Consider the following 8,812-nt stretch of genomic DNA (forward strand, 5'->3'; position numbering starts at 1 on the left):
AAGGATGCACGGCAGTCAAACAGGGCCTCTGCCGCCCATCTCTGCTGTCTGGCCGGCTGGAATCCAACCACCCCTGGGATAACCCTGCTCCTCAGGGATATAAGAGCACGTGGCCAAAGCTGCATGGAGCAGCTGGGCTAGATGGACCATTGGTCAGAGCCAGTATGGCTGTTCTTATGAATTGGCCAATAGAGGCTCCGTCACTTGCAGGGACGTCCCCCATGCTGCTGGCATCGGTTTAAGCGCTCTGATATAGTGGGTATGAAACAGAAGGCAGCACAGTTTCGCACAGAGCGACTCAGGAGAGCCAGGTTCTCTCCCTCACTCTGCCACAGCCCTGCGGGGTGTCCCTGGGTGAGTCACTTCCCCACCTACCTTTTGTGTATCTTGGCTGTCTGATCCAGCCACCCTGTCTCTGTCAGCGGCCAGGGCCAGGAACTCCAGAGTTGCCACAATGTATGATAGTGTGTCAGGGGAGGACATTTGTCCCTGACCACGTGAGGTGATCTGATGTCCATCTGCGCTTCGATAGCACTGATACGTGCCTTGGAAATACCCTAGATAGACAGATCATGCCCTGAAGCCTGAGGATTTGATAATTCTTGGGACCATTATCCTATGGAATCAACCTCAGTTCACTTCCTCTAACTTACAAAGCTATTCGCCTCAGTCATTGTTGTGGGATGTGTCCATCTGCCAATCACACCAGCCTGGGAGCATCCTTGCCCTCTGGCTTCTTTGTGTGAGTTCTGTGCCCCGTGCCCAGCACTTGTGCCCTGCGTGGCCTTCGCTTACATGGGTGTAACTCTAACCCTGAGAGCGGAAGGGCCCCATGGGTCTGTGGGTGGCCAAGGGACCCTGGTGTGTGTGTGAGAAGGAAACCCATTGGCTGGCAAGCCCAGAGCCTCTCCCCCATCAGCTATTTATGGAATAGCCCTCTGAGAGCCCTTGGCACGTATGGCGTTTCACATGACAGGTTGGGGGCTATTTTTGGCCTGTGAATGGAGCCGCTCTGAAGTCTGGCCCTCAATGTCCCTGTCAAGGGTACGGCACCATGTCGCGCTGGGAGGACTTTGCTGCACCAGTCTGTACCTGGCTCCGTCCCCAGCTTAAATTGTTCCCCAGGTAGGATGCGTTCGCTTGCTCTGCATGCCGGCTGTGTCTCGCTGCTCTCTGACACCCGGCTCGCTTCCCCGCCGCTTCGGGGGGAAAGCTGTCCCCAGGAAATGGGCCAGGCAGCTGTGGCTTTGCAAACCTCTGCTTCGTGATGGCGTTTATGTGGCATTGTTGCACCTCATCGTGGCGCAGGAAGCCAAATCCTCAGCTGGTGTAAATTGAAGTCAATGGAGCAGTTACACCAGCCAAGGATCTTGGTCAAGGAGGTACAGACTTATAAAGAAGAGATAAAATGTGTAGTGAAAGGCGTCCCATGAAAGAGCAGGTGCAATCCACAGAGAGGTCTGCACCTGAAAGGGCATTAGATCCACTGAACAATGAGCCAGACAGTGTAAGACTCTGCAACACCCTAGATGCACAGAAATTCGTCTGTGCCCCTCTGGCTTCTTGCAATTGCTCTATGAACTCCCCAGGGTGCCCCCTTATGCTAATGCAGACGAGATTAGAAAATCCCAAGCTGGAGCTACATGGCATTTAAGATAATTTGATCCTAGCAGAGAAGGTGCCTCTTCGGCCCGGCCTTTTAGAATAGCTCACCGCAGAATGCACTAAGGCTCACGTGCGTTAAAGCCGAGGATTGTCTCCACTATTTAACTGCTGCCTGTTATTAGATATTAGCTCTGTCTAGGGGGGTGATGCCCTCTGTCATGCTGATGTATGGGAGGAGGAGGCCCCTGCCAGGCTGATGGAGAGGCCAATATCTCTCCTAGCGTCCCATTGTTTCAGCCACAAGCGAATGGGGATGGCAGCAGCACAGCAGAATAGTGAAGGAACCAGAGGGGAAAGGGTTAATTGGAGATAAAAGGCTCGAGTGGCCTGGTGGCCTCATCTCAGTGGGTACCTGGGCGCCCCTCCCTGGTGCCCTCGTCCTCACTGACACCCCCCCCCTTGCTTTGCCACTGCAGAGATGGAGAATTTCCAGTACAGCATCCAGCTGAATGACAGGGACTGGGCGGAGTTTTACTCGGCTTCTGAAGAATGCAGCTTAGTCCCGGCTGCCCTGGCCACGGCGGAGGAGCCGGGCTTCAGTGACATTGAGCAAGGGGACGGCGAGGCCGGCAGCCCCCGCACAGCCAGGCTGATCACCGTGAGAGCAGGCAGCACGCCAGCTCCTGGCCCGGGACCCTGCCCCCTACATGGGGTCCCCAGAGAGACCTGCCCGCCCCCGCCTGTCCCTGGGCAGCTGGTCCTGGAGGAGGTTCTGTCGGGCAGCAAGGATGAAATGGATCTGGGCTCAGGCAGCAGGTTTCTGCGTGAGAGCAACACGCCCGGATCCCCCCAGCAGACTCTGCTGATGCCCAGCGCCCAGGACAGGCAGCTGCCTTCTTTCTCAGGGGCTGGCTCTGCCAGACCGGCTAGCCATGCCATGGAGAAGCCGTTCCAGGCCCAGGACAACTCCCGCAATGAAGTGGGCCAGGCCGCAGAACGTGCAGTGGCCACCCCGGTTGCTGAACAGGCAGGACGTGGTCTGGCCATAGTACTCCACGGTCACCAGCCAGAAGGAGCTCCAATGGAGGGGGAATTACCAGGGGAGCATCTACAAGGCAGCCCAGAGCCGGCAGAGTCTGAAAGGCCAGTTCATGCCGCGGATGTGAGCTCCCCAGCGCTGGCTGCTTCAGGGGGGATGGAGAGGCCAGCCCGGGGGAAGGCGAACTGGTCTCTCTGTTTAGAGCCTGGGCTGCCAGACCCAAACGGTGACATTTCCCAGACTCCATCTGCAGAGCCCCTGCAGCCAACGTGTTCCAGAATCCCAGGGGAGAGCCGGCCTGCTGGGGAGAATCCAGGGGAGCGTTTGGGTCTAGGTCAAGCCTTGACTGCTCCGGGCTCCCCTGGCGACTCTCCGGATGTCGTGCAGCCCAGAGGGCCTGTGCACCAGGGAACGCTTCCAGCCGCAGTGACGCCGTCGCACAGGGCCGTGGCACTGCAAAGCTCGACTCTAGCTATGGAGTTTTTAACCTCCTCTGCCCTACTGCGAGAGAGCAAAGGGGAGGGAGTAGTGGCCAAACCAGCTCTTGGGGGGCTGGAGGGTGAGGGTGAAGCTCAGCGAGGTGGTACCCTGACCTGTGGCATGCTGGGGGATGAGGGGCGAGGGTTGGCGCTGGGGGGTCAGGCCGTCAGCGCTCCCAGGAGCAAGGAGGTGAAAGGCCCTGCAGTGCAGCCCTTCCCAGGGGAATTGAAGACCAGTTGTGCAAGGCCAAAGCAAGCAACTGATTTAGGAATCCATGAGAGCATGTCGTTGAATCAGAGCAGCAAACCCACTGCATCACAGAGAGAGGAGTGCAGGAGCACCACTGGGAAATCCCTGCGTCTTGGAAGCACCGTGGCATTGGGAGGGGATGCTGACGATGGAGCCCAGGGAAGGCAGAGATCTGGGCTCCTAGGAGGGATGTTTCCTCATCATTCAGCAGCTGAGGACTCTCAGGAGGGGGCCATACCTGCCCTGACCTGGCCGGAGATGTATGACTATTTTTTCTGTGACGCCGAAGAGCAGGTGGGGGAGATGAACAGCCTGGGTGGAGTGGCGAAAATGCCCGTGTCTCCCTGCGAGAAGGAGCAGGAGGTGCCTGAAATGTACGGGCCGGAGATGTACGAATATTTCTTTAATGAACCTGAAGGAAGTGGGGGAGGAGGCAGCAAAGCCACCTTTGTGGAGCCAGAGAGGATCAGCACCTTGGAGCAAACTTCATCACCGTGCGAAAGCCGGGAGGACCCGGGCTCGGCCATAGCTGGAGAGCCCGGCGGCGTTATCTCCATCCCTGAGGTTTATGAACATTTCTTTACGGACGGAGCAAGAGGCAGAAGGAGCTGGGGGCGGATCTTCCTGAGCATGCCGGCCTTGGAGGCAAGAAAAGCCGTGGCGGCTTTGAAATCCTTCCTGCAAAAGCCAATGCGCCTGGTCAGACGCAGCCCCTCCGACCGCGGAGTCCTGGGACCGCAAGGTTCCATAAAGAGGCTCTCCCTTCTCCAGCTGGGACCTCATGGGAGAATCCAGCTGAAGCCAGAGGATTTAGGGATGGCCCCTGCACTAGCAGGTAAATGTTTGATCCTGGCCCCGGCTGGTCCCTTCTCGCTGCCCCAGGGTTTAAAAACATGGCGCTTCCTTGTAGAAACAGGCTCATGGATTAGATAGGAAACAGAAGCCGTGGTGTCCTCAGGGAACCACTGCTGGATTCCCCAGGCTCTGACCTACCCAGTGCCTCTGCCCCAAACCCCATCTGCAGCCTCGACACTGCTCTGGGGCTACAGCCCAGACCCAGGGCTGGGTTTTCTGTTTGCCTGTAGCTGAATTCCCCGATGCTACACTAGTTTTTCCAGTGCCCAGAACCAGCCCTCCACACCCTGGCACCAACACACTGGAGTTCCTGATGCTGCTGCCCTGAGATAGTGCCGCGGTCCCTGTTGGTCTTTGCTCTGTGAATCATGCTCATCACACGGTCCTATCCCCTTCGTTAGCCTGTGGCCCCATCGTCAAACATGCTGGAGGATACGCTTGCAACCCAGGATCCCTCGGCATGGTTAAGGCATAGCTTGGTCATGCATAGTGAGCCCCTAACCATGTTCCCTCACTGCCCAACAGCCTTGGACTTTGGCAGGGCTGTTTGGGAGCTGATCCCATGGGCATTACAAAACCAAGCTGCTTTAGGATGTTACCCCTTCTCCCACCATTAGCGTATTCCTCTGCTGAGCACAGGGGCGGCTCTAGGTATTTTGCCACTCCAGGTTTGCCTGCGGGAGGTCCCCGGTCCTGCAGATTCGGCGGCGTGCCTGCGGGAGGTCTGCCGAAGCCGTGGGACCAGCGGACCCTCCGCAGGCATGTCGCTGAAGGCAGCCTACCTGCCGCCCTCGCGATGACCAGCAGAGTGCCCCCCCGTGGCTTGCCGCCCCAGGCACGAGCTTGGCATGCTGGTGCCTGGAGCCACCCCTGGCTGAGCAGTAGCAGTTGTTAGCATCTTGCAAGTCAGCTTCCCAGGGAAGGAGAATTCAGTGACATGGAGTCTAGGGATATGCTGTGTGTAACTTGCTTTATTAATGCACATCCACCAGTCCTGAAGCAGAGGTGATCACAAACAGTATGCGGGCAATCTCTTCAGCCCAACACCAGTGCCCAGCTCCCCGGGGGGCAACCATCTCTCCAGAACTGACTCTAGTCAGAGCCCAGAGCAGAAAGAAAAGCAAACTCTCCTGGCTCCCTGTACACAGAACTGTGTGCAACCCCAATTAACACCACCACAAGCTTTTCTTCCAAGACTAAAAACTTGCTCACACACTAAGTAAAAGGAGTTGGAAGGAAGATTATGTGTAAAGACTGGTGACAACTAATCTGGCCTTCTCCACACTGGTCAGGGAAAGCAAGCTAGAACAAGTGTGCTTAAACCCAATTGTGGACAGGGCCCAACAGAGTTCAGAATCTGCCTTTGCTGCGTGCCAAGACGTGAAGGTGAACTGGGGAGGCTTGAGCCTGGGTTTCTGTTTGAGGGGGTCAATGGCCAGGAACGCTGTCTGTACCAAGATAGCGCGATGATCGCTGAGCCGGTGTGCCTGGGCTGTGACAGGCACAATGTTGGCAGGAGAGAAAGGCAAACTGGGCCCTTCCCACACTTCCGTGCAGAAACAGACGAGGAGAACATTAGAACCAGGGCTAATTTAATAAGCACCCGCTGGCGCCTCTAAAGGTTACTCAGGCGTTGCTTATGACTGTGACTAGGTGAGAGAGGTTTTAGAGAGCGGCTGGGAACAGAAGGAGAGGAAATGTGACCCATTAGGATGTAACCCATATTTATTTCAAAGTTTATACTGGGCTTAAAGCCATGGGGCCTCCCGGTTAATATTAAAAACAAACAAATAAGGCTTGAGCTCTCCCAATGGGTGACTCAGCAAAGCGCTGCCTCTTTATCTGCCCGGGGAAAAGACCCTTTGCCTTGGTGGTAACTAATTAATACAACTGGCTTTAATTAAAAACCTGACCAAACAAGCAAACAAACCAACCCTCTTGCAACATGCCTCGAAGGTTGCTAACGCCAACAGAGTGAGCGACGCCAAGCGGTGGCTGCCATAAGCCCTGGAGAGCAGCCCAGAGACTCTGAATGGCCATCATGGAGTGCAGGGGCATGGAGGCTTCCCATAGAACTAATAACCAAGCTTAGGCCTCTTCCATGTTGCTTTTCATCCATGGATCTCAAAGCACTGTACAAGGATGGGTACTTCCCATTAACCCCACTGTACAGGTGGGGAAACCACCGCACGGTGGGTCTCACAGCACAGCCAGGTCTCCCCTGATTCCCCACACCAGAGGCTCTGCTGGACCTCCCTCTTCCCAAGAGGAAAGCTTGCCTGGTGGTTAGGGTACTAGCCTGCAACGCAGGAGGCCTGGGTTCAGTCCCCTGCTCTGCCACAGACTTCTTGTGTGGCCTTGGGCAAGTCACTTAAGGTATGTCTACACTGCATTGTCAGCCCAGGGCCTTGGGACCCAGACTCAATGTTTCTAAGCCCACACTGCACTACACAGACCTTCTGAGTACCCTGAGCTGTGTCCACCCTGCAACAGGACAGGCCTGAATCACAGCAGGACTCAGGCTCTGTCCCCCTCCCCCAAAAGCAGCATCCTAGGAATTGGGTGCTGAGCACTCCTGGAACCAAGACTGACTGATTTGTGTATGGAGAGAAGGGGGCCTTGAGTTCCCACTGGAGTCAGAGCCTGGGCTTAGTGTGTGGTGTAGACATACCCTTAGTCTCCCTGTGCCTCAGTTCCCCAGCAGTGAAATGGGTATAATGACACTTCCTAACCTCAGAGGGGTGTTGTGAGGATAAATCCATTAAAGACTGTGAGACCTCATATCCTATGGTAAATGCAGCTAGATAGACCTGCTAGGTTCCCAGTTAGCACAGTGGCACGTCCCTTCTCTACACAAATTAAAAGCTACTTTCAAGCTCCTGCTTGGCCACGAAGTCTGAAAACCAGGTGAACTATTTAAAACTGGGTAGAGTGAAAAGATTATAGGGAAGTGTCTTCCAGAAATGGACCCATGTTCTCCAAAACTTATAAGAAGAAGGGGCTCATGGCCGACTCCATAGGGAGAGGAACGCTGTACAACATTGCAAAAAGATCCTCTCGCTTTTCCTTTTGAAAAACTTAGCAGGGGATTGGTGAAAAAGCCAATGAATGTAAGATTAAATACGCCAGAAAGACTTCCTGCTGAAATGACCAATGTAACAGGAGTATTATTAGTACCACTTGACCCTTAGTTTCAGGTTGTTCTTCCCGCAGAAAGTCCCCGCCATCCCCTAGCTCTCACGCAGGAGGACATGTGCCTGGTCTTCGTTGCCTTTGCATCCTGGGCCATGAAGACGTCAAATCTGCAGGCTCCGGATGCATGGAAGACTGGTACGTAGGCTGACCATGTGGGAGAGGAGACGGGCTTTACATAAAGGGGAGGGGGAGATGCATGGGGGATTTGTGGGGGTGGGGAGGATTTCGCTTTAGATAATGTTGGAAGGTTACATTCTCCCGCTAGGCAGATTATACAGGTTGGAGCAGAATCTTTCCCTACTGTCGAAGGGCCTCTTCCTGCTTTCTGAAATGTTCTGTCCGTCACCAGCTGTTTCTAGCGTTCTCTCTCACCCAGGAAGGGTGAGATTCCTATCTCTCACTGCTTTTACTCCAGCATAGCTGCTGCTGACTTTAATTATAGTTTGAAGCAGTAGGAGAATTCCTTTAGTTCTGATTAATCCTGCCCTGTATCCGGACAGTGACAATATCACCACATCCTATCATGGCTTATCGCTTAACCTCGTCAGTGTTCCCTAAGGTGTCAAAACACGCATGTGCCTCCAACGCTAGCCTGGGCATGCCAAGCTCCCAGTGAAATGCTGGTGTTGGAAAGGACGGATGCTGCTGTGATCTGCCGGCACACAGAGAGGTGGAACTGGACACCAGCACCCAAAGGGTTAATTGGTTGGGAACGTTGCCACCAGGTGGTTAGAGCAGAGGGTGAGAAATCAGGAGTCCTGGGGTTCCATGCCAACCTCCGCCACTAACTCACTAGGGTTGAAATTAACCCCTGTGCAGTGGGGCCAACACAACACCTGTGTCCATTGGGTGAGTCACTGCTCCGTTCTGTTCCTTCAGTGTCCTCATCTGGGAAGTGGGCGTGATGATACTACCTACGTTAAAGGGGGTTTGTGAGGCTAAATTCATTAATTTTTTGCAATGTGCTCTGCATTGTTGTGCAGAGAAATGGTTCATTAGCTGTGACCAGGAGGGACACCAGCGTGAACGACCCAGGGTTGCTCTGCAGCAAAAAGGCAATCGTATGCAGAGACTCGTGTTCTGAAACTCTGCTCCAGAAAACTGTTTGCTCAGACTAGCCCTGAAACTAGGGCTTTGGAATAATCCTAGATTCAGTCTTGAAACGTGTTGGGGTATTTTCCAGTGTTACTGGCAAACGTCGGCACCCTGTCTGCCATCCGGTACTTCAGACGGCAGGCCATAGAAGGACGACACGGAACCTAGACACTCCCACATGGCCGGAGACACGTCCCGTGGGCCCGCGAGGAAGAGACGACACTCACTGCACCGTGCCCTTTGGCAATAAAATGACTGTTTGCCAATGGGTCCAGCGGAGACATGGTTCTGGAA

At 54.7% G+C, this 8,812-nt stretch overlaps 1 protein-coding gene across 1 annotated transcript; it reads left to right on the forward strand.

Annotated features, from left to right (window-relative positions):
- The first annotated feature begins 2,083 nt into the window (after window positions 1-2,083).
- Window positions 2,084-8,812, forward strand: PERM1 (PPARGC1 and ESRR induced regulator, muscle 1). Its single transcript, XM_044995949.1, has 3 exons — window positions 2,084-4,208; window positions 7,442-7,558; window positions 8,607-8,812. The coding sequence occupies exons 1-3, from the start codon at window positions 2,084-2,086 to the stop codon at window positions 8,684-8,686; spliced, it is 2,322 nt and encodes a 773-aa protein (XP_044851884.1). The 3' UTR covers window positions 8,687-8,812.

This window comes from Mauremys mutica, chromosome 21, assembly GCF_020497125.1.
Source record: "Mauremys mutica isolate MM-2020 ecotype Southern chromosome 21, ASM2049712v1, whole genome shotgun sequence".
NCBI classification, from domain to species: Eukaryota; Metazoa; Chordata; order Testudines; family Geoemydidae; genus Mauremys; species Mauremys mutica.

Bases quoted from the DNA above. Each gene is read 5' to 3' on its own strand.
- PERM1 (XM_044995949.1), top strand. From the start codon at position 2,084: ATGGAGAATTTCCAGTACAGCATCCAGCTGAATGACAGGGACTGGGCG. The intron at 4,209-7,441 runs GTAAATGTTTGA...TTCTTCCCGCAG, and splicing joins GATGGCCCCTGCACTAGCAG to AAAGTCCCCGCCATCCCCTA. The intron at 7,559-8,606 runs GTACGTAGGCTG...GGTATTTTCCAG, and splicing joins TCCGGATGCATGGAAGACTG to TGTTACTGGCAAACGTCGGC.